The sequence below is a fragment of the Cavia porcellus genome, unplaced genomic scaffold (assembly GCF_034190915.1).
Source record: "Cavia porcellus strain 051 isolate PalLab524CR breed Dunkin Hartley unplaced genomic scaffold, mCavPor4.1 scaffold_26, whole genome shotgun sequence".
Classification (NCBI taxonomy): Eukaryota; Metazoa; Chordata; class Mammalia; order Rodentia; family Caviidae; genus Cavia; species Cavia porcellus.
This window is the reverse complement of record NW_026947509.1, coordinates 49,022,876-49,049,531: the sequence shown is the minus strand read 5'-3', so window position 1 is coordinate 49,049,531 and position 26,656 is coordinate 49,022,876. Positions and strand designations below refer to the sequence as shown.

The 26,656-nt window shown below is 34.6% G+C and overlaps 1 protein-coding gene across 5 annotated transcripts in view; it reads left to right on the top strand.

The window, feature by feature from the left end:
- Erbb4 (erb-b2 receptor tyrosine kinase 4) overlaps nucleotides 1-26,656 on the top strand; it is a 1,018,041-nt gene that overhangs the window by 789,705 nt on the left and 201,680 nt on the right. For all 5 annotated transcript variants that reach the window (XM_063237442.1, XM_063237441.1, XM_063237439.1 and 2 more), the window contains 2 exons: nucleotides 19,999-20,131; nucleotides 23,907-24,029. In XM_063237442.1, the coding sequence (XP_063093512.1) occupies nucleotides 19,999-20,131; nucleotides 23,907-24,029 (256 nt within the window). The remainder of the gene's footprint in view (nucleotides 1-19,998; nucleotides 20,132-23,906; nucleotides 24,030-26,656) is intronic.

Sequence of the window (26,656 nt, the reverse complement as noted above, 5' to 3'; positions counted from 1 at the left end):
TCCTCAGTTAGAAGACATGATGATTCTTCCCCATGCCTGCTGTAGGCTGCCCTCGTTCAGTACAGTGACACTAGCCAGCTGGAATCAAGCAGCTTCAGTGCAACTAAAACAAGTTGAAATGCTCTGTGATCAAGAAAGTACAGTAGGTTTTGGAAACATAGAATAGAAAAGTGCACGCAAAATATTTCTTTAATTATTCAATTGTAATTTCTTTCTTGTACTAACTTGGATACATGAGATAAATAAAATTTTAAAATTAACTGTCTGTTAAGTTATGCTAGAATAGTTGATGGACTCCTCTAGCTTGCATCATAGGCCTGTAGGAAAAAGAGTATGTAGCCCCATCATCCTCAAACAATGCTGTAATACTCAAATTTGGTATTGGGTGTAACCACAGTAAGAGCAGCAGAGGGATTCACTTTGAATATTCGCAAAACAGTGTTTATTTCATCACCTTCAGTAGGTTACAGATAGGATAAGCAAGACAGAGCCAAGGAAAGACATGTATTTGCCAGAAATCATTGCATGTACCTGGGTATTTATATATGCACCCAAATATTGCAAACTTCTGGAAGAAAAGAAAATTAAAAGTAGATTATTTGTGTCTGCATTTAGAATTCTTAATATTGTGTACCTTATAATTGAAAACTACTCAGAATTATATTGTGTAGGCCCTCTTAAAATTGCTTTATAGGCTGGGAATATAGCTCAGTGGCACAAGCACCTGCCTGGCAAGCAAGGTCATGAGTTCGATCCCTGGTACCAAATAAAACAAACAAAGAAAAAACCAATTGCTTTATAGCCAGTATTACTATTAAAATATAAGTTAATTTTAATATCATCAATGAACATTATTTAATCAGGGAGATTTTAAATTATGTCAAACTTTCTGTTTTATACCTGCTGTATTTTTACAACCGAGTCAAAAGTATCCTCTCATATAATTGAGGCATACATTGTATTAGACCCTAAGTACCTTTTCTTTTTTCATATTTTCTGTTTAACTAATGGAATCTAATTAACTGCGGCCCCCTTCTGTGATGTAGATATTAACTCAAATTGCTCTCTTCGTGATTTCCCTTATTACTTCAGCACATTCCTTAACTCATCGTTCTTTCATAAACGTACGATTATTTTTGCACACGATGCATGCAAGCAGGAGCTAACTGACAGGCAGCACTTCGGTTTACCAACAAAATTCCCTTACAGGGATTTTACTCTCAGCTACCATCCATTCTCAAGCCCAAGTGGTTTAATTTCATTGTAATTTCAGAGTAACACAGTACTAAAGAAGTGATAAGGAAAAGGAAACTCACCTCTAATAAACTCCAAATGCTTGTAGCCTATGCAATTTTAATAGCGTTCTGTTTCTCTGCTCAGAGCAAAGCATTCCATATGCTTGAGTCATTTATGGAATAATTATAGTTACTTTTAGTAGAGTAAAAATAAAACAACAACAAAAACCTTTTAGCATAAAAAGTTTATTTGTTGAGGGAATTTCTTTTTAATGGGCAAAGGAAAAACCGTTTCCAATGCTACTCTTTTACTGAACTTTGAGGTTTTAAATACTAAAGTTCAAATCCCAGAATTCATAAATTAATTGTTTTATACATCAGGAAAAAATGGATCAAAGAATAAGTGAAAGCATCAGTTTTTATTATTTGTTAGGATGGTGTTGCTTTGTTTCAGAAGCTTCACATATTTAGCTGGAAACTTATTTTTTTATTATTTTAAAGAAAAAATACAGAGAACAAAAACAAAAAAATGAGATAAACAATAACTTCAAGAAGAAAAATAACCCAAACAATAAAAATACAAGCTTTAAAAACAAGATGATAGGAATTTAACAATGAATGTTATTGTATATATTGTTTAAGAGGTGCTTAAATTACCAGATAGAGACATGCAAAAATGACCAAATCATAGGAATATTAACTCTTCTTTTTCAAGAGCTAATTGAATTAATAGAATAATCATCTTACCTATTTTATGTATATGTATACGAACTTATATCTGTCCTATTCCCTTCTTTATTTTCTCCTTTCCCTATCCCAGTTATTTTTCCCTTTTGAGCCATTTCTTACCCTTTCACACTCGAACTATCTTAATATTTATCTGTTAGGAGTACCATGCATTCATGTTTAATTTTCAAATATATAAAAGCAGTTATCACAATTTTCATTTTGTAAAGGGGAAAATGGCTCAAGCAACTAAACGGTTTTTAAAATACTTCTTTTAGCAAGACAGAGAAGAATTATAGCGGGAATCACGTACGGCTGATGCCAAAAACCATTGCTATGTTCCTCTACTCTACCCAGCCAGTTCCCAAGTAAGCAGTTAAGAGCTGTTAACGGTGAAGAGGATTATTTGAAGTAACTTCACTAATTGACTTTCAGTACATGTTAATTTGCTTCCTAAGCCTACCTCTAATGAATGATATGACACTGTCTTCACACAACATGTTAATTTCAGAGCAATACATCATGACCTAAGCATTTACTTTTACTATAGTTTTGTACTGTAGAGTGTGTGATTGGGCGAAGGTGACAGAATTGTGATAAGTACGTGCAACGTGTGTTGCTGGACTGTGTGTTATTTGGTTCTGACTGAAATAGTGACAGTGACTTTAAATTTTTAAACTGATACATAAAAATTGTTGGCTGTTTGATGTTTTGCCTAAGAAAATCTTTTCCTTATTTATAGAGTCAGGCATACTATACTTTTTGTGTTTAAAATGGAGGGGGCAAATTAAAAAATCTCCCCTCCACATACACTTTTTTTTTTTTTGAGACTAAGTCTGTGTAGTGCAGGCTGGCCTTAACTTACAGCAATCCTCCTGCCTCAGCCTCTCAATTGCTAGGATTACAGGTGTGCTAGAGCATTTGACATAAATGGAAATGCACCCAGTGGTACGGTGATTCATTCAGCCATGTCATCACTGTTTAGACACAGGCATGGGCACTTGCATATTTGTGTTTACCCATGATCCAAGTTTTGTCAGATGAGTATTTTAGGAAGGGGCTGGAAACCAAACATGTATAATACCGTGTTAGATAGACATGAGATGTGAACTAGGAAAGACTCACTAAAGATGAGTTAGTGAGGGAAACCAAACAGAAAGAAGGCTAGAGAAGAAAGATTGTAGAAGAGGAGACACCATAAAATGCAAACCAGAGAGGAGCGGAGCTGAGTGGAGATGTTAGATCTGAAGCAGAGTACTTGAAGTCGCCTTCCAGAGGTCTGCAGATTCTGATAACTTAAATAGGATTATCGGGAAGGCTGGTAGACAGGGCTATCTGTTGGGAATGGGTAGGCAGGGAATTGCAAACCTGCAGTTTGAATGAACAGAGAGAAACGAGCAGATTCAACAGATGTTTCAAAGTTTAAATTGATTGCCAGGCTGTGATTAACTGGACGTGGAAGAATTAAAGGAAAAAGCAGTAATTATTCCTGGGTTTCTGGCTTGAGAAATTGAGAGGGTGGGAAAACATTAACCAAGACTTGGCAGAGGAAAGGGCTGCTGAGTTAGTGAGCTGGTGTTTAGTTTGGATGAGTTGAATCTGCATGGCTTTCACACTGCCAAGTAATGCTCAGTGAAAAATGTGATGTATAGTTATCGAAGTTTCTCCGTACACAGACACTGGGATAAATGACTAAGAAACGTGAAAATACAGTCAGGTGTTGACATCTTTTGAAAAATTTGATGTGAAGGGAAGGAAAAAGATGGTAAAATAATCAGGAAGGGGAAACAACAAGTGAAGGGTATGTTTCAGAGGGGTGAAGGTTGTGCTTTTGAAGACTCAGTAGAGAATGCTTGTTTGCAGATAGAGCAGAGGGAAGATAATTTTTTTCTGAAAACAAAAAACTAAATTAGGAAACAAAGAAAATGTGAAAAGAGAAGTCTTGGAGGGGAAAAGACCCCAACCCCGTTTTATCTGGAGAAAATAAGTGGGCCACAGCGCAGGGTCACCTGTGCAAACAGCTTTTTAGGCAAATGTTGAGGAGGTTTCTGATTTACGTTCTGTGTTCAGACATCATAGGTAAAGTCATCTTGCCGGAAGGGAGGAAGGCATTTCTTTAGTGAGTGCGCGGGTATGAAAGGCAGGATGGACTGGGAAATTGAATTTAAATATAAACTGATAATTTTTGTTTTTATTTAAAGTATTCTGACATTAATTTACAAATCATTGGTAATTTACAGTGCTGCTTTACACGAATCCACCCTGAAGGTCTCCTATTTAATTCTTTTGCACGGAAAATAACAGGTTGTGATTTGCTATCACTGACTTTGATCTCATTGAGTTAGAAGACTGTTAAATGTATAATCAGAATCTAACAACACTCTCTATGCATTTGGAGTAATAAACAGATTTCCGTACCTGTGGCACTAATTGAAAAATGGTGAGCTATAATAATTATTCTAAATTACACCATTACTACAAACACCAGAAAATGTACAAGTACAGAACATTAGTAAATCAGTCCACTGTGAAATATTGTTTTTACGTCAGCTTTTGAAAAAGCTGTCAAGTGTGTACTGAGTTATGATCTGAAGCCCCTTTCAGATGAAATATCTTTGGCTCATCTGCACTGATACAAGTTTATCTTCCAGCCCTGTATCTTGCCTTTGCAATTTTTTTCACATACTTTGCTTTTAAATCCAAAATAAAGATGAATTTCATCCTCCTATTGAGGAAAGCTCACCAGCCATATTTTAGGTATTTCTCTTTTTCTTCTTCCTGTTTTTTTTAAATAATTATTTTCTTTTTTTATAATTATTTTCTTTAACACGCTTTGAAGTAAATTTTGGCATCCTAAAGTAACATATGGTCAGTGCATTCGGGGCAGACAGCTGTATGTGCCACTTTCTCACATATTCATTCACCCACGTACATGGATTTCCAGAAGTTAGGGAACCTGTGATCAGCCATGGAGCCAAGTTCTATTAATCAGCAGCTTACTTTGCTCATGGAATTGCACATTATGGGCAACCTGCCAGGTCAATAGATACAATTCCTTTTCATGATTGCTTAGTATCTGCTACTATCAGTGTGCCACCAATCAACTATTGAAAGGTAGGTTAGCTCTGCTTTTATGCCGTTTACAAATTAGGAAATAAGAGGGTTGGGGATTTAGCTCAGTGGCATAAGCACCTGTCTTGCAAGCACGAGGTCGCTAGTTTGAGCCTCAGTACCAAAACAAAACAAAGCCAGTTATGAAATAAATAGCATTTCTATGTATTTAACCCTTCAACAATATGTTTTACTGAATGAAGACACATGAAAAATTTTTAATTTTATACATATTTTCTAACTGCTACTTAAAATTCAAATATAAAATTTATGAAAATTATAAAAGGTACCACACCTGAGTTAAAAACATTTGAGTTAAAGTCTCATTATAAAGTTTCTAATTTTATAACAGATCATTGTCTTTTATTCCCATCAAAATATAGCTCCAAATTATTCACCAAAATTTGCTGAGGACTACCTGTTTTAATTTTATTCTAATGGCTTTATCGTTTAGAGTGCAATTTATGTTATAAAAGGCATTTGATGAACAAAGAAGTTTAGTTAACCTTCTTAACAAAGTTTGATTTTAACTAATTATAAATGCTCAGCTATGCGTTTAGACATATTTAACATTTTAACAACTGAGATGACTTTGACCCTATATAGTTTTGAAATAATAAACAAAATTAATATAATTTAGTGAGTAGTAGCTATATATGTTTTCTATTCTTTCTTTTTCCTTTTTTGTCTTTCTTGTTATGTAATGTAGGCTGACTTTGAACTCACTACGTAGGCCAGGCTGGCCTTGACCTGGCAGCAATCCTCCTGCCTCAGCCTCCCCAGTGCTGGGGTTACGGGTTTGCCCAACCATGCCCGGCTACATATACTCTTTTATGAAATACTATGACTGAATTGTTTGGAAAGACTTCTTCATTTTCTCTTTCTATTAAATTACTACAAGTAGACATCATTACTTGATAATAAAAAGTAACTAACATGAATTTCATGAGATGTATTTCATACTATCTTAAGTTTTAGTTCTGTCCTTTAGATTTATTTGTTTTTGACATTTACAAATGATAAATGTTAGTATGCTTAGCTGTCTTCAAATGTATCCAAAAACATATGACAACCTTTCTCAGCAACTCCCTCAGTGCCCTAGGGAGAAGCTAGAATTCTCTCTGATCTCTTGCTCTCTTCTGAATTTCCTCTCAGCAAAGCTGAGTGTTGCATAAACTGTACTGGAATAATTGTAAGAGGATCCATTTGCCAGATAGTATTCCAGATGGAAATAATAAGATATATTATCTGAAAAATTAAAAGATAGAAAGGAAGAAAATATAAAGTTGTTCATCAGTCAGGAAATTCTAAGTACTTAGCTTACAACGTATTACAATTAGAGTTTTCCCTTCGTGACCACCTACAAAACAAAAATTTTAAATCATGTTTTCCTGTATGCCCACGAGCAATTCATAGCATCACACAGAGATACATGTTAATGTAATTTCAATAATCAAAAAATTATGGACAAACAACAGATTGAAAAATTAATATTCTAACTTGGAAGAGAATGTTTCATGTAGATGTGGATTTTTTTCTTAGTAGTAATGATTTCTTTTGCATGTAAATGAAATGGTTTCAGGCAACGTATAAAAGTTGTGTTAGTATTATATTATTTCAGCGTTGTTTGAATTGGCTTAGGTTTGATTTTTTTTTTTCCTTTTACATTATCTAGAGGCTGTGACTCGGAATGCACAGCATCTGCAGAATCATAACGTCTTCTAGACAATCGCTTTTGAAAAAATAGGTTTCCCCATAATTAGAAATGTGTTCTAATTAGGGGTTGGGTGTTTATATAAGTTTTAAAAAGAAGTTAGGTTGCTAAACATTGTTATTAGATGCTTTAAAATGTGTTTTTGTGAATGTGGTCACAATAAACCTCCCCTAAGGCTATCAAGAGTAATCTATCCTTTATTAAAAACAATATTTAAAGGAGGATGCAGTGACCAAAAACCTTTGTTAGAGAAGGGTTTGCTTATATTTTCTCCAAACCCCTGTGGCGTGTTTTAAAACAGAACAGACAGAGACAGCCCCACCCTCTCATTTTTCCCTTTGGGTTACTTCCAATCTACGATGGACCCAGACATTAAAAAAAATGGGTGTTCGTATTTTGCCAAGTTAAATACTAATGACGAGCTCTTCTTTTCTTTATGTTCTCTTTATTGATCTGCCAGTGTATATTTGCTTGAGGCACATAAATCAAGGACACATTTTACCACTTTTGAAGTTTATTACTACTTGAAAATGAGTAACAATTAACAATACAGTGTATTTAAGTTCTACAGTTTAGCAACTGCATCCTTCCCGAAGCTCTGAAGCTTCTACTAGTGTTGGTTGCATTTCCTCACCGTTTTGCACTCTTCCCATAAAGGTGGTCTCGAAAGGCTGATAGAGATTCAGCCTTCAGTCAAGGCATAAGAGAGAGTGAAGCAAATTTGGCAGAATCCTCAGAGCTCTGAGGTGTTAACAAGGCAAAGATCATTGGTTGCAGTGTTTTGTTTTTAAAAACCTAAGTGTCTTGAGATAATGTAGTCGCAGTTAAAACGCAAGGAAAGAAAGGAAAACTGAGAAATGTAAACCCAGTTCCCTTTTAGTTAGGATGTTACTTGACTGCAAGTAAAAACCTGTGACGGATGACTTCAAGAATACTTTGGTGTTATGCTTCAACATAACAAAAGTCTGGGAATGGTGTAGGTGTTGCGGTAGTTTTCATGGTTATATTATCTCAGGACCAGATACTGTTATTGTCTTGATCTTTCTGCTTTGATGGCAAGACAGCTGCTGTCACTCTCAGCATTTTTCCCAAGGACAGAAGTGAGGCACAGGCTTTGTATCTCTCCTGATGCTTTCCCAGAATTCCTCTGGGTGGCCTCTGCTTTTGCTGCACTGGCTGGAAATAACATGTCCATTCACACCAAGGTGCAGAGACTAGAGAAATTATTTAATATTTTAAAACTCAGTAGATCAAAAGTTGTTAAGGGCAGAGGATTAGGAATTATTTAAGCAGGGACCTTGGTTGCTGGGTTACCATGAGAGAGAGGGACAAACCAAACCACAACAGGCAGATGAAAACAACTAACCTCTCTGAAAATCACTTTCCCTGCTTCAAGGAGAGAATATTCAATTGTTATGAAATCTATATAAGAAAATGGTAATCCATCAACTTCACTTCAAAAAAGCATTACATTTAAAAGTCCTTTGCCTCATCAGAGATTTTGAATTTTATTAAGTTCAAAATATATGGGAAGCTCTGAAATTGCAGAATTTATCTGCCTATGTAAGATTAAAAGTTGATAAATATTTATAGAACTCAACCATTCAGTAGTTTATTTGTGTAATACACAAATACTTTTCAATGAGGTACTTTTTAAATGAGGTAATAAGCTGGACTTCAGAGAAATATAAGGAGATCTCTGACACATGAAAGACTTCTACTTGAACTTAGAAAAGGTAGTATTTTTTATCAAATGCTGAATGTGCTCGCTTATCAGGACATAACTAAAGAGGTGGATGACAGGTCCTATCGAGTGGACAAGTGCAGAAACCTGGTAATACAGTCTTGGTCCTCTTCTGCATTTAAAGAACAGAGAACTCGGGAAGAAATACCAAAATGGACTACAAATGGCTCAGCGCATGCAGGAACAGCTAGAGAAAACCCTCGGAGAAGACAGTGTTCGAGAACTTGTATGTAATGCTGCCACCCTATAAAGCTGAGGTCTAAGAAGTGACTGATTTGACAGTAGGGAGAGCACCACTGAGCTGGCTAGGGCTGACGGAGGGAGAAGGCCAGGGCAAAACCGCGATGGGAACTGGTTCAAGGACTCAGCCTGGGCGTGAAGTGAGCTACTGAAAAGACAGATGTGAAAATACACTTTGATATTTCCACCACTGTCCCAAATTCTAAGCAGTCACAAGCAGAGGAATTGTATTTTTCAGAAATAATATCAACTGAAATATTACCTTGGTTCACGTAATAATCCTTGAGGAGCTGTCTTTTTAAAGAATAGTATTGGGAGAGATAGAGAGAGCAAGACAGACACACAGGCAGACCAATAAATAAATGTTAGTAGCAATGGTCCCTAGTGTTATGTGATACATAGTTGACCTGGTAATAGAAAATAACCCAAGAAACTATAAATACCTGAACAAATTTGATCTGGTAATGTATAAGAGACAAATTGGCACTAAGGACAGATGCTCTTCTAAACTTGATGGAAAAATGGAATGAATTGGGTCACACAGATGGTAATAAAATTAAAGCCACTGATTGACTCATTACTTTGTGTCTAACAGAACAGCTGGGATGGGGAAAAGGAGAAAAGAAGGAAGGGAAAAAATATACATATATGTATACACAAGATAGGTAAGATAATTTTATTATTAATTCTAGTAGCTCATTGAAAGGAACAGTTAGTCTTTTGTTGTTTGATTAATTTTGCATGCCTATATCTGGTAATCTGAGCAACTGTTTTGAAGACAATATGCAATATAATAATCATTGTTAATTTACTATCATCTTATTTTGAAATTTTGTATCTTTTTTTATTCTCTTTAAAATAAAAAAAAAAGATCATTCCTAGGGAAATTATTAAATTATTTTGAAAAATTAAGTGATCTCTATTGAAATGGCTATATTTGTTATATTAAAAAATAATATTTAATACCAAACTTTAAATTCTCTGAAAGGAAGGTGTTCTCAAGTCCTCAATATCAACAGATAGCTCTATGTTTTAAATGTTTGTAAGTCTTATAACTGATTGATTTCAATGAGTCAGCTAAGAGCTAGGAACAAAACCAAAATGAAACATTAAAACTTTGCTCAGTGAAAAAAAATCAAACCATATAAGTTAATATAGTCAAAAGGAAAAGAAAGTAAAAATGTTAAAACATTAAAGCCTTTGAACTCCACCTTTTGACATCTTCAATTTTCCTAAAGAAAAAAAATTAAATAGTAGAAAAACTAAAAGCAATGATGTTCCGTTGTCTGTGGCTCTGTTTAATTAGAAGTGGGAAGTCATTAAGAAATCCAACACAAGTATAGATCTTGAAATTAAGAAACCAGTGCACAAAGAATTTTGAAAAGCAGTAAAATGACAAGTAGGTTTCAGATAAATTTCAGCACCTCAGGTCCATAGAGTCAAATCTGCCCACTCCTTCCCCTTGCCAGATACTATCTTTCTCCGGATTTCTGCTGGTCCCTGAGTGGCTTCATTGGCCTGTGCTCACCCAATCACAGGAGTCTAGACATCCATCTCTCTTTCTTTCCTGTTGACTTTAGAGTTCTTGTCAGTCCTTCCATGATTGGTCCTCCTTTCCTCCTACTGTTACACGTCCCTCAGCACCACAGGTGAAGGCTGTCAAAACAGCTGACTAATCTTCTCTGGTATCCTTTCCCTTCCTCTGTACTTTACCAGAATAATTTTCCTAGTATGTTCTTGTATTCATATTTGAATAGGAGAAAATGCTTTTGAGCAAATAATGCTAGCTGTTACATCTTAACTATCCATGTTGCATGCCCATGACCTTGAACAAGTTATATAACCAACCTCAAATTCATTGTAAATAGAAGTCAATTATTTAAAAGATTTACTTGACATAGGACATGTAAAATATACAGTAAAAATAGCATTTTCAAGTACAGTCTTCAAAGAAATGTTCAGAGAACCTAAGGTTATGGGATTTATAGTTGACCTGGTAATAGAAAATAATCTAGGAAAGAATAATTATAAATCTCTAAACAAGTTTGGTCTGGGAAAGTGTGAGAGCTATGTGAGTGCTAAGGACAGATACTCTTAAAAGGGTGTCCAAGAGTACAGCTGTCAGAAAATTCCTGATATGTCCTCCCTGCTGTATTACGTGTCAAATCCTTCTTCCAGCTCAATTCATCCAAATCTTAATTTTTGGGGGGACCAGTAATTCCCACATAAGCAGTTGGAGGTCTCCTCAGGAGGCACAAACCTGCCTGCAGAATGTAAGTAAAAACATCATCTGAGTAAGGAAGAGTGATTTTTTAAGGCATTTTCTCGTGTCCCCTTCATGAGTATTTTATAAAAAAGAAATTATACTTCATTTAATGTGGCAAGAATTGGAGAAACTAAAGTGGGATGAAACAATCAAAGTTGCTTTGTATACAGAATTTTTGTCTAAAGAGGTCAAGATGAGTCAGAACTTTAAAAATTGTTGGTGAATCCTCTGAATTTGGGGCGGATCTAAGTTGTTACGGATTTTATACCATAAATGTAGCACTAAATGGCAGTCTTGCTTTGCTAGACAAAGGTAGACACAGCTGGCCATAGAATAGAATCTCTCCTGGCAAAACAGGTATTGGAAATTACAGTGCACAGAATGCTCGGGGATTTTGAAGTCATTTTTTTTTTAAATGTGGAAACAGAGATGGGATCTATACTTTCTTCATAGGGCTGTATTTTTGTATACTTTCTCCTCTGTTAGGATGCTAATAAATTCCTTAGCATACTGAACAAATTTTGTAGGTAAGGTAATTGAACTTTCAAATACTGCAGGTTCAATTTTTAGTATTCTAGCCTGTTTTTCTTCAGATTATAGGATATAGCAGTAGTTAGTGGTTTATTTTATAATTATGTATTTGTAATATTTAGTTGTGACACTAAATGTGCATATACATATATAATTACATATGTGTATATTACACATATATGCATATAACATATATAGTTATATTTAATTTCCTGTTATTGCATGTTTTATATAATACTGTAGTGATGTTAAACTTTATATTGTATAATAATCATGAACTGAAAAAATAAGGCTGAGTCAAAAATTCATCTGAGCTTTCAAAAAGCCCTGTTAAATGGGAAGCTCTTTCTGATGCTGGTTCCTTAACACGTAGCAATTTATATGTTGGTTATATATGTTCTCTGTATGATGTCCTTAACCATGAGACTATTTTCTCTAAAATGAGATGGACAAATTTGTTAATTTTCTCAAAAAATAAATATAACTACACAAGTGTAAACATTGCCTATAAAAACAAAAAAGTAATTACTAGGGAATGATTAGAATCTTTTTTCAGAGTCTCAACCTAGAAATCAAATAACCAGATTATATGATTTAATGGTAATATCCTTTGAAATGTGTAGTTCTGTTAATGAATGAAAGGTGACAATGACATACTGAAAAATACAAAGAAAATCCATTTCAGCTCATGAAGGTAAATGAAAGCTACGCGAACACTGCTTAGGAAAGAGAGTTCACTGCTACCTTTGCTTCAGCCCTTCGGCTTCTGTGATAGAGGGATCTGGAAACAAATGAAGCTGGCGGTCAGCTGATGTCAGCCGCAGAGTTTGACCCAAATCATTTTTGTTTGCTCAAAAAAAGAAAAAAAAAAATGTGTCATTTTTATAGAGTAGATGGAATTTGGGTTAGAAAAAGCCAATTTGCATGAAAAAAAAAAAAAAAGGAAAGAAACAGGTTTACTGTAGCTCTCCTTGCCCGAGGCAGTAACACTTCTCCTTTCTTCCAGGGAATTTCCCTGTGTTCTAACGTTTCAAGGTCTGTTGTTTCAAATGTGAAGTGTTTTAAGGAAGACTCAGCCTCTAGAGGGGCACTGCAGCAGGAACTACCACTGTAATGATAGATATTGATTGTCTTTGCATTCTTTAAAGGAAATCCTGCTTCTTAAATTAAAAAAAAAAGACTTCTTAATTGTGTTCTCATTAACTGTTTTTTTTCACTGATAAAATACAATGAAATTTAAAGCAGAGTAATGTCCCTTGCAAACTTTATACCCCAGTATAAAGGATTTAATAAGCTTACACCAGAATGAATATAGTAACATATAAAGTAAAAATCTGAGAGAATTTAAAATAGTATGGTATAACTTAATATAAAAATCAAAGAATTTATGAGAATAAATTTATGTACAGTTTATATTTTGAACTACCAAGTATATATACTGAAGAAAAATCTTTAGTCAGTTCAAGTGAATCATTTTAAGAAAGACAACATAATGCTGTATAACTCAAAAACTAGTAGGCTGGAGAACTGAAAATGGAAAATGTTCATAGGAATTGTGTCTAAGGTAGTTAACTTTGCTGAATTTGCTCCTCTGTGGTTAATCTGGGGGTATATTGGTCACTTTTCGCTTCCTGGGAAAAGATGACTGACACAGTTTAAAGGAGGACACTGTTTACTTGGCTTTCGGTGTCAGAGGTGAGCTGGCTCCAAGGCAAAAACATGATGGCAGAAGGGCCCAGTAGAGCAAAGCTGCTTACTTTATTGTGGCTGGAAAGCAGAGCACAGAGAGGAAGAGGCCAGAGACCTCACACACTCCCAAGGTCATGAGCCCTTAGAGGTCAGGACCCTCCTAGACACACTCAGGCACTGAGTGTGGGTCCTATTAATCCCCTATGGGTCTCTCAAGCCAATTAAAACAACAACAACAACAACAACAACAACAAATCATCACAATGAATTAAAATATCTCTGTACCACAGTTAATTGTGATGAAATGCAATCATACAGAATTTTTTAATTATAAAATACTAAACTGTTTGGAATTATTAGAATTGAACATCTATAATCTATTTAAATTTTTAAATTTAAGGTTAGTACATAGGATCAAATACATTTTTGATTTAGCACTATAACAGGGTGCAACAGGATAGAAGTCCATGACATTGACACTTTTATTTCATTATTTCTAATTGAAAATAAGGTGGATTGTTAGTGGCATTATGTGAGCTATAAATCCCATAATTATCTGATAGCAGGCAAATCTTGTGCTCCTCTTATTGAATGGAAGTTTTGCTATGTTTAAACTGATTATATAATTAATAAAATATTAAAAATGTTCTTATTTCCAAAGTTATATTTGACTCATCTGAATAGCTTTGAAAGGATTTAATTTTCTTTTAATATGATGTCAAATATTTGATTATATATATATATATATAATATACATATCAAAAGCAAGTTGGGAAACAGAATGTATCCCTAAGGATACTTGGAACTCTACTTCATGAAGGACTCATGCTTTTGCCTAAACCACTATAAGGTATTCAGAAGAAAGATAGAGTATGAGAGACAAGGTTACCTAATTATAGTTCTAAAATACAAGTTTTCAGAAGATCGTCATATTTGACCCTAATTTATAGAATATCAATCATATATAGAATATCAATCATATATAGAATTTATAGAATATCAATCATATATATTTTTGATAGACAGTAACGAAATATCCTCCCCAGCAAGTAGAACTCACTGGAAATAGTACGAGGACACTCTTGCATGAATGCATGTTTACACACACACACACACACACACACACACACATCTTTTTTTTTTTTTTTTTTTTTTTTTTTTTTGTCTTTTTCCTTTTTATCGGTACCGAGGATCGAACTCACGACTGCCTGCTTGCAAGGCAGGTGCTTATGCCGCTGAGCTAAATCCCCAGCCTCCCCCCCCACCCCGCATATCTTTATACTTAAAAGATGTGTGTGCCTCTGAAAAAAATAGTACATATATTTAATTCAGTGTTCCCACATTCCCTACTCTGAGCTAAAGGCAGGGTAAATATTTGATTTATTGATCACATAAAGGCCCTTTTGAGAGTGAAAGGACTACTGTTGATAATTACAGTGGCAAGGGCTGGGGAAGCAGCTCAGTGGCATAAGCACTTGCAAGCACAAGGTCCTGAGTTCATTCCCCGGTATCTGTATCAAATACAGAAAAAGACAGTGTCAGGAACAGTCTTATACAAAAGGGAACACGTGGCTCGCTTACACTTAAAGGAGTTTGATTTAATATAGTACTATAAATACTCTAAATTCATCAGTCTCACTAGTGAGTGAAAGCCTAGGTAGTTTCAGTGGGTGTATTTTTACTAGCTCAGATGCAGAGTGTAATTCTATAAACTAAATTATTTCACAGAAGCACTGTGCACAGCTGGCTGGCAAATACAGCCAGTCTTTAATTAGAGGCAAACACCAAACTGAAACTTAAATTGGTCTCACTCAAAAGCCTCAGTGTACACACAGAATGTTAAAGATGACACCAAACAGTGATGTTATACTATTTCAGCATTTTCTAGACTTCACACATTTATAATAGTCCCTGTTTTTGAAAAATATCCCATTAAGTGCACCTAACATCTGTTGTTATTTGTATTTTGTTTTACCCTCTCTGTATGTTTCATATACATATTTTCAGGTTGACCTTTACTACCTACAAATAAACAAAGAAGAAGCCTGAAATCCAATCCAACAAATTATTTAGTTCAACTTCTGAGCTCTAGCAGTGAAATTCTTTGCTTTAAAAACAAATCGCAAATTATACTAACTGTGTATTATGGGACTATAGTTCATTTTATCCATCTAAAAATAGAAAATGATTACATTTCAAAGAATGAAGAAAAATATACCTATATTAAAATTTAATGAACTTTTGCAGTAATATTTTTGCTTTAACTTTAAAATATTATAGATTTAGCATTCACTGCAATTATATCAGTCAAAATACTAGTTTTACCAATTTAAAAAATCAGCTACCTTGTTCATTTTTAAAAGGCAGCTAGCCATTAACACATTAAATGGGAAGTTCTAACAAAATACATTTTAGAAATATTTATGTTGTAGTCATAAATGTGCTAACTTTATATTATTTGTGTCCTGATACCTAGCAATGCAATGAAAGAAAATACTTGTATGTCTATAAAATACAGTTTCATTTTCCTCGTTATATTTTATGTTCTCCATTGAGAGGAATAGTATGATTCAAATATAATAATAATATTAATTATCTTTTTACATGAATATTATAATTTTGGGAGACACTGTTGTTTATAGATAATAACTTTAAGATAATGGTATATAATACACTAGACTTTTTCTGAACTTCTAAATGAAGTTATTAAAATCAGATGATATGATTTTAAATGAGTTTCAAAGTTGATTTGTCATTTGGAATTCTTGTAATATTAATTTCTTGAATGGTGTAGGGGGAAACAAATTTATTGTTCTGTTTCCAAATCACAGAATGATGCTATCAATTGATTACATCCTTCTAAGGTTGGACTGGACAACAGAAATTCTCATATCTTTTTTACTTTAGGAAATTCACATCATTGTTAACGGACATCCAAAGATAAACCACCAACAGCACTATTGTAGGATAAGGAATTGCACAGGAATTTGGGGTTCCTTTGTGTTTGACCCTTCTGATCCCAATGGTGTTATCTGAGTCAGCTGGAGATTCCTCTGCTTCATACAAAAAATAAAATTTTCAGACTAAGTTTGGCTGGCATAATGGGCCCAGGAGACATTTAGGACAACTTAAAGACAATGTGTGTGGCTAAATTTTCCTTATCCAGGGTCCCCAAAAAGTATTCAGCTTTAACTCTTAGGGAGGATGGACTCTGTCTTATAGCTATAAATATCCATGAATCATTAAAATCGAGGGGAGTAGAAAAATAAGCGCATAAGTATTGTTAACTTTTCAGAGTAGATTAATTTTCTGGAACTTAACTTTAAATGTAAGAAACTTAATGGTAATTAAAAGTGTTCAAGCATTAAAATATAATGAATAGAAAATGTATGTAGAAGTGCTTAGGTTGTTAAAGTGGACAAGGGATAACAAAATAAAATCTTAACCCAAAAATTATAATGTGAATATTCAAGAAAAAAGTGAACAAGGCAGTCGTTACAAAATGGAACTTGCAGAGAATGATTTACTTTTTCTGTATTTTTCTTAAATTTAACAAATTTTATTTCTAAAGAAATGGAAACATATAAGAAGTTCAGAAATATACATAAATGAAAGTAGAAAAATAAAAGCAAAACATATTTATATTACCTATAAATACTATTTAGTGTTGTATTTTATATTTTAGATCTATCTATAGTGTAGATAGATCTTACATAGATTCTTAGGAAAAATATTACTTATATTTGCAAAGGAAATTTTTGCTTAAAGATACGCCAGAAATAATGATAAGGGATAATTCTGAATAAAACCTTAAAAATTCTCAACAGCTCTTGAAAAGCTCTCTGTATCTACTTCTACAAATGAAGTAAGAATATGTTTTCCCCATATTAATATCCCATTATTTTGTGACCCAGTCTTTTTTTGGGGGGTGGGTACTGGGGAGGAACTTATGACCTTGCGCTTACCAAACAAGCACTTTGAACCGCTGAGCTAAGTCCTGAGCCCTTGTAACCCAGTCTTAACCAGTTTAAGGTCCATGTCTTCCTATGACAACAAATACTCATTTTTACTGATATTAATGCATATTCAGACTACCAAGTTATTCCAAAAAAGAATATCATGGATTTGTCCAAATCAGGAATCAATCCAGAACTGGATTTCACATCCACTTGTCATTCCTATATAGTTGCTTATGAATTTCATTTCAATTACTGCATGAAATTCACTGCAAGTTATCTTGATTTGACTCTCTGCTCCATTGGGATTATTTGTTTTTAAGAGAAAATTCTGCAAGAATATAAAGAATTTTCCTTGTCCAGGCAAACATTGTGTACAACTTTTGAATGCAGAAACTGTAAAAGTTGCAATTCTTCATTGATTCAGGTTGTCTGTATCTTTACCATTCTAGCAAAATGCTTACGAGAAGAAAAGAAGGAAGACTTCAAAGCAACCACAGGGTTGTAGAAAAATATTGAAAATAAAAATTAAGTAAAAAATCAAAAATCTATTTTTATTGATTTTTATTTTTATTTTCATTGCCAATTTTAAATAGTAATTACATGATAATTAATCTCCACTGAAATATGAAAGGTTTTGTTCTGTTCTGTTGGAAGCTATTTTTAAAAGAAGTCCATAAACAAAACTAAGAGAGAGCATCTTTTTAAATGTATAGTGATGTTAATGTGGATATATATTTTCATTAATTCATACTACCCGTTCTCTTATAAAATAAATAAGCAGTATAGGTTTAGAAGTTGGTCTGAATATACAATGAGCAAAATGTTGGACACTCTTCTTAATTGTCCATAAATCTTGCAATAAAAAAATTGGGCTAAAGAAACAAAAATAGAAGCCTTTCTGTAATAGTGACTTTTCAGAGTATATCTGGAACTTAGGCTAAAAATGATACCTATTTGAAAATATAAAATATTTCTGAAATACATATTTAACTTCCACATTCAAAAATCTGTTACCCTCAAAAACACATTACAATGATGAGGTTGTGTCTATGCTATAGTGTAATTTTCTCAGCATAGATTTTTATATCCTATTTAGAAAAATCTAGGTGAATTATAGAGACATTTCAGTGTGCTACAGTACTTTGAGCTGTCAGGAAACAACCTATATGATGAACTATTTTTGTAGATTTTTCTGCAGTTTCGTTTGACAGTATTGCCGTCATGATCTTTAAAAGATCTGACTTCATTTGTAAAAGTAGTTACAAAGAGCTTTTCAAGAGCTGTTGAGAATTTTTAAAGGTTTTTTTCAGAATTATTCCTTATCATTATTTCTGGTCTATCTTTAAGCAAAAATTTCCTTTGCAAATACAAGTAATTTTTTTCCTAAGAAAATATAACCGTATGCAATGAGTTCTTAAAAAGAGGGATAAAGGGGGCTAGGGATTTAGCTCAGTGGCACAGGTACTTGCCTGGCAAGCACAAGGTCATGAGTTCAATCCTCGGTACAAAAAAAAAAAAAAAAAAAAAAGAAAAGAAAAGAAAAGAAAAAAGGAGACCAAAATAGGAATCTAATCTAAAAGTGTAAATATAGGGATATATGGTATGAAATGCTTTATTATACACAGTGTGCACTTGCAGGGAATTTTTTTTTTATATCAATCATGACTTCATAATCAAATATTTAAGTAACACCTGTGTGGGTTGCTTCAGGTTATTTGCTGTGACATGTGAAATTAATATATTTCAGAACACTGACCACTGTAACTTTATAGGTACTGATTTACGTGGAACAAGAAGTTAAAAACCACAAATACTACTCTTCACTCAAAGAAAATTTATCTTAGTAAGAAATGATGTTTTAAAACAGTATCTTTGCTTAAAATAGATTATAAAACATTTAAATAAGATATTTAGTCTCTCCCTGTGTCACGGTGACATGTTTTGTATCTTTTCATGTAATATTTAGAAGTATATCACGTATATTTGTGATGCTTAGTCACTTCCAGATATAATACATGCTCTCGTTGTCACCATGCTGAGAAGTCTGACCCACTGTACTTGCTCATTACTCTACCAGTGTTGTCCTTACCAGATTCAAATAGTGCTTTTGACAGTCACGACTCTCTTATGGTGCCTTGTTGTCTGGGGATGTGCGGATTCATGTTTTTAGGTGACTCCTTTCTGTTTAGAACAGCGCTTCTCACCTGAGGTGATGTCAGGAGCTAACTGACAATGTCTAGACACATTGTCACGAGTGCTGTATGGCTGCACAGCTGGTATCTAGAGGACGGAAACCAGAATGCTGCTAGACATCCTAAGAAGTGTCTCACAGCTCACACCTGTCCAGCCCCCAACGTCATTAGTGCCACTGTTGAGAAAGTCTAGTTTAGAGATAATTCTGAAATAAAATTGTACCCCCAGCAATCTTATTAAAATGCATGTTCTTTTATTTATGGATAATGGTCACATAAAACTAAGATGTTCACATACCAGATTCTTAGCATGTGTTTTAATTTCTGTTGCCATGGTTTACACTTTTTCATCCAATGGCGTGTTGTGGGGGCTCATTCTTATGTACATGGTGTATTAATTACAAAACAAATGAGAAGCTGCAGTTTTGCCCCTAGGAAGGTTCTCTTTCAGCCCTATTGCCCTTCTGTGTGCCCTTCCCATAAATGACTAACTTTATGAAATGCATGTAACCTCCTGAGCAACTGGTCTTTTGTTTCCTTTGTCTTTTCTCCCTTCATACATTTTTTTTTTTTTTCCATTCTGGTTGGCAGAACTCCCTTGATTGCTGCTGGAGTCATTGGCGGGCTCTTCATCCTGGTCATAGTAGGTCTCACGTTTGCAGTTTATGTTAGGAGAAAGAGCATCAAAAAGAAAAGGGCCTTAAGAAGATTCCTAGAAACAGAGGTGAGCTGTTTATTGCTTTTATTGTGTGCACTTATTCAGAAGTAATCAAAGAAGCTCTATCATTAAGAGAGAGTAGAAAGAAAAAAATACCTGGGTAGAGGATGTCTCATAGATAAAAGGAGGAACCCATGAGAATGAGATAAAAATTTCTGGCTACAAATGTAACCAGCTAGCCCAGCAATGTATACTATAATTATGATCATTAAATCAATAGCCAATGATCTCATTATGTCCCCCATGAAAGGCTGAGCTCACTGAATGAAGCTTCATGTTATAATGGCATAGCACTAACAACTTGATTTATGGGAAGTATTTAATATTATACGTGGTAGTTGTTGTGAATATGTAAATTAGCCATAAATGATTACAATTCCTCTCCTATTGCCACACTGAGCACGCAAGCTGTTGGTTTTCCTTGCACAGCGTTAAGAAGAAAAACAATTGCAGAAAACTTCACAGCACCAGACCTCTCTCATCTCTGACCTTTCCTCTTTCCCCTGATACCCATGTCTTGGCCAGGCTGAACAATTCAGAGCAGTTCTCCTCTGAAAATTAGACCACCTGAGTTTTGATTTCTCTCCTCAGTGTGACAGTAACTTAAAGTCCTCTTAACACCAGCAGGAATGGGAACATTCTTTCATAAGTTTTGCATACTGCTAATGAATTAGATTTTTAACTCTTTTTCTTCCAGAATTTAAAACTATGTAGAATAAACATGCGGACATTTTAGAAAACTAGTTTATGACTACATATAGGAAAATACATTTTAAGGATAGAATTCTTTGAAATTTGAATGCAATGTCTAATAAGCACTCTTGGTCCAGCAAAATCTAAAGGATAAAATGCATGCACGAGACGTAAGAATAACATGGATGTTAAGTAGACATTTGCAAATGACCGACTTGATTGTTTTCAAAACTGCACATGTGAATGAAAGAGGGGAAATACACGTGTGTTGTGTGTTTTTCGATATACCTAGGATGTTGCAGGCTGATACAATCCTCCCACCCGGCCAGTGTAGACAATTAGTGAGAGAATTCTGGAAAAGTCGGAAAGTACAGATGGATAAGAAAGTAAGACTTGGACATTAAGTTGGCTGAATAAGTAAAAGAGAAATTCTGTCTTTAACCACATGGAAGGCAGTATTTTTACCATGACAAGACTTATGCTCTTTCATTTTCTTTCTTTCAATGTAGTATAATACTTAGAGGTCAGCATTTTCTTGCTAAATCAGCATACTGATTGGTTTTATAGAAAGCTTTTTTGTAGAAACAATTTAGCATTAAATTGTTTTATATTTTCAGGATAAATAACTGAAGACTTTCTCATCTTTCTGCTAGCAAAAGTTGAATAATTTGGATTTTCTACCACAATATAAATACACCAGGAATTCTTTTTTAAATTTATTTTTGTCTCTGTTTTTTAGACCGGTTTTCCTCTTCAGTTCAAACTGGTCTTAAACTCACTGCATAGCTCAGACTTAAAACCAGTAGAGATCCTCCTGCCTCAGCTCCCAAATGCTGGCATTGCTGGCATTGCTGGCATTGCTGTCATGCATCACCACACTCAGCCAACACTAGGAATTCTTAAGAGAAAGAGTCCATAAATATAAAGCTAGACCTCTGAATCAGAGGTTAAAAGTTTTTGGAAGCCTGATATGTTGCTGGAATATACTTAAAATTGAAACAGTTTCCCAGAATCATTTTCTTTGCATTGACTTTCTTCTTGTGATTTGCATAAAAATACAAAAGACATTTTCTTAAGGCACATTTATCACGATACAAGTGTGATATATATTAGTAAATGCTTTGATTGAAAAGTGTTTTCCTAGGGCATGATCACATTCCTGAGGAGTGACAGCCTGAGTGCCAGTGAGCTGTCCAGTAGTGTTCCAGGATTCCCACCTGCGCAGCCTCATTTCCTCCTTTTGCAGTCCTTGAGTGTGATTATTCACACACCTGTTTCCCAGATGGAAATGAGGGGCTTTGGAGGGGCGAACTGCTTTCTAACCCCCTGAGTCATAGCACCAGTTACAGTCCTTCAAGCTTTAACTCGGTATGCTTTCCACGACATCATCACTGGTCTGGGAAGTGCAAATAAGCTTTCTCAAAAGTTGTAGCATTCAGTATCCTGGAGAAAAATGTGTTGTAGGAAATGTAAAATGATGTCTGTTGTAACAGTGGGACACTCACCATCTCAGGAAGTATTGTGAAGTTTTCAAAATATAAAATTATTCCATGGTATACACCAAGGCATATGTAGGTAATAAATACTTCACGTAATTAGACAAAAATGCCAAATCTCTTCCACTTGTGCATGTGATTTTATATAAATTTAACATGTAATTAAAAATATTCATGAGATTTCTCTTCTTACATAGTATGTGATAGATGTTTATACATCTATCTAACAACTCCTGTACAGAAAGGTTGCTATTGAAGAGAGATCTCTGCTGGAAATTATTTTGCTGATTGAACAAGTAGTTTAGTGATTTGTTTATGGAACTTGACAGCAGTTTTTTTTTCTAGTACTGGGAATAGAACTTATGAACTCATTACCAGGTGGGCACTGTGCCGCTGAGCAGTATCACCAGCCCTTGACTGCGATTATGAAGTATAAAATTTATTTCTTTACAATATAAATTTAAAAATGAAATTATATGCAATTAGTTGTCAAACTATCAGAAAATATCACCAATTTTGATAAATTTTACTATATTTTCTCCAAGATTCCTGCTGCTGCTACATGTAATAATATCCAGGCTGGAGGACCACAGTGCACTTAACCCTGTAAACACAAAATAGTATGAAATAGTATGTTGTTTGCACAACAATTTGAGTAGGAGTAGCCTTTAATTATTTCCATTCAGAGAGGAAGAATAAGGGCTATTTTTCTTTGTTTAGTGCTTAGTTTCTTTTTAATTAATGAAAATCTGCTTCTCTCACTTGCTTTTTTCCCTTAAGCATGATTTTAAACCTAAAATTTCAATGAAGCACATAAACTGTTTGGTATCAAGTCTTTCCTGTGTACAGTGGCCCCTGCCCCTTTTCCTTGGGTGATATGTTTCAAGACCTTAGTGCACGCCTGAAGCCATAAATAGTAGTAAACTCTATGTGCTCCACTGAGCCTCAGTGACCTCCAGTGTTGTATTCCTGTGCATTCTCTAGCACTCACTTAGGATCTAGAATTCAGTCATACAATATTTGATCTAGAAAATGCACTATTTAAAAAGTGTTCAAAGGCAATAGTCTTACCAAGGTACAGTAAAAAATGCAAAGTTTCAGACGTACTCCATCCCTACTGAGCCAGAATCTGTGTTGCGACAAAAAACCCAGGCGATTCATGGAGTCACTTAAATTTAGAAACTCTGTCTTAAGGTATTGGCAGTGGTTAATTTCCTTTCCCTCTTCTAGCACTAAGAAGTTAGCATTTCTAATTTTTTAAGCATCCTACCTCCTAGCCTACCACATATCAAGGTAGGGTGATTTGTTACTTGAACTCACCCAGGCAAAAAGTCATACAATAGGAAAGATAGGGTCTGAAGGAAAGGAAAAATGTGTGTCTATGATGGTGAGTGGATCGTATTAAATGTTACTGGTCAAAGAAAGTAATATTTGTGTGTTGTTGTGTATATGAGAATGAGAAGAGAGAGACAGGAAAAGGAGGGGAAAGAGAGAGAGAGAGAAAGAGAGAGAGAGAGAGAGAGAGAGAGAGAGAGAGAGAGAGAACTAGCCATTGGGTAGACAGTTACATAATCTTACCTCCTCTTTTGCAGCTGGTAGAGCCATTAACTCCTAGTGGCACGGCACCCAATCAAGCTCAACTTCGTATTTTGAAAGAAACTGAACTAAAGAGGATAAAAGTCCTTGGCTCAGGTGCTTTTGGAACTGTTTATAAAGTAAGTAACACCCACACACACAAACACACCATCAGTTATTTAAGTTTTGTTTCGAGATTTTCAAAAACATCATAGACAAAGTAATTACTTTAGCCAGCCTAATTTCCGTTCAACATTCAGAGAGGAGGACCTTTATATTATTAAAAAGTTGCTGCATGAATGAATTCATTAATTTTTATTGAATAAGCGAGGATAAAGTCTTGAGAGAAGGTAAGAAATGCTGATATGAAACCAAATATAGTTCCTCTCTCTCAATGCCCATTGCACCCCTTTCAAAATCATGCTCCCTTTGACAGATTTCAATTTATCTCAAAAATACCCCAAACAGCACATTTCTCCTCCCTGCCATGCAGTGCACCATGAAATCCCTGCACGTCTGGGCCAGGTACCGTCATGTGTTGCTTTTCTGTCCCTCTTCTCTTTTATCCACAAGCATATTTATAAGAACTCTACCGTCTGATCTCAGAACCCTCTTGAATATGCTGATGTGTTAATAGGATGGAAAAGCATTTTGAGCCATTTTGGCTGTCTTTTTACATACATGATTTATTGCTTAATGCTCATCATTTTGCTGGTCTTGTCATTATGTGCAAACTAAAAAATTAACCTTACATGTGAAGTTCAGGCCTGATAGGAAGAAAAGATAACATTATGAATTTTCAGTAAGAGGTTTTTTGAAAGGGAAAGCTCAGATGATAGCATTTGTCTGTTTACTTATTTAGCTTAATTACAAAATCAATCCAGAGGCCAGGCCCAAGGTTAATTATGGTAACGTTTACTTTGATGGTGAAAAACAAGAATAAGAAACTCTACTGCTTATCCTTTTTATAACATCCTTTACTACAGTTCAGAAAATTTATTTTCAATAAGTTGGGATAAATATAGTCGAGAGAAGGCAAGAAACGCTAGTACAAAGAATAAGGAGATATCACTGGAGGGTTCTGTTCTATGCCATAGGCACAGTCAGGGCAAAGATGTTAGAGTTTCCTTCTCTTATGACACGTAAATAAAATTTAGTCCAAGAGAAATATATATGTTTATGGAGAAGAGAGATAAAGATAATGGCCAGTTTTAAATGTATTGTAATGAACTTTCAGTTTTAAAATAACTCAGTGTTGGATTGTTTCTAACTTATAATCATCTTTATATATATTTGTAAGTAATATGGCCTGGAAACTAGATTTCATTTTAAAGCATGGAGACCATATAATTCAAGATTAAATACTACTTAATGACATCAGCAGGGGAAATACTAGCATTTAAAAATATATCTTTATTGATATTTCTTCTAAAAGAAGTAATTTATTTTTAATGATTATTTTTTATTTATTTGTAACAAAGCTTTTAAAAAGTTCTGTAAGTTTGCTTCAATTGTATGCTTTGAATGTGTCTGATGAGTCTCCAGTTTTAATCAATATAGCAACGGTTGTAAGATATACTGTCTTAAAGTATAAAAGGTTATTCCTAACCACAGAAACATACACTTCTTGGTAAATTATTTGGTCATTTTTGTTCTCCCAAATGGAGCTATACTGTGTTTAAGCATAAACAATTAGAAACAATATGATTGTAATAATAGAGGTGAATTTTTGTCTGGTCAGATCTGGAAAATAATTACTACACTTTTTGTTTCCATAGCAGGATAAATTAATTTTCACTAACTTCATACTCTTATTTAAAACACATTTAAAGAATATTTTAATATTGATGTAGTATCTTTATGAAGTAACTCATTATGGTTATCTTACTGAATAATAGCAAGTGTATTCTCTATCCTTTGATGAGAAAATGTAGACCTGTTAATACTGAGCTCATATATTTTCTTACCCATTTGTTTTGATTTTTAAAATTTTTTTTAGCACAAAGTGCTCGGAATATTATTTTGTATTTGATACACACATTTGCCTATTGATTCTGCATAAAAATGTAACTTTAAATTTACCACTTGAAAGTTAAAATATTTTTCCTTTATTAGTTGAGACAGGAAGTAGCTAAAACTTGGCCAGAGAGAGAAGGAAGGACCGGCGTCTCAGCTCAGTCTCTCAGCTAGATCCTCATTCTGAGTTAAACCTTAAGCCCCAGTCTGGGATAGTTAGGTCTAAATACACTGGGAGAAAGAAATCAGGTGACTCGACTTATACACAATAAGGATCTAGTTACCATGTCCCTGACTGTGCAGTTTTGACATCCCGCATGCCTCACCCCTGAAGTGGGCTTTGCTTAGTTCCTCCAAAGGCCATCAGAAGTCAACAACTCAGGGGCTGGGGATTTAGCTCAGCGGCATAAGCGCCTGCCTTGCAAGCAGACAGTCATGAGTTCGATCCCCAGTACCGATAAAAAAGAAAAAGACCAAAAAAAAAAGTCAACAACTCCACAGCCTTGCAAAGTGACAGAGCTAAACCATTCACCAGCAAGAGCAAAACTTCAGGCCAACCCCTCAATCCTGTCCCAAACCTTAATGCTTAAAACCCTGAATTTCAAAACTCCTCCCAGCTGACCGGCCAGCTCCACCTGGTGGAGTCCCCTTTGACTGGGCAGACAGCAAGAGCCTGGACCCAGTAACATTAGTATTTTGAACAGATATGCTTATCTTTCTTTTCATTTGCTGCAGCTTTAGTTAACACAAA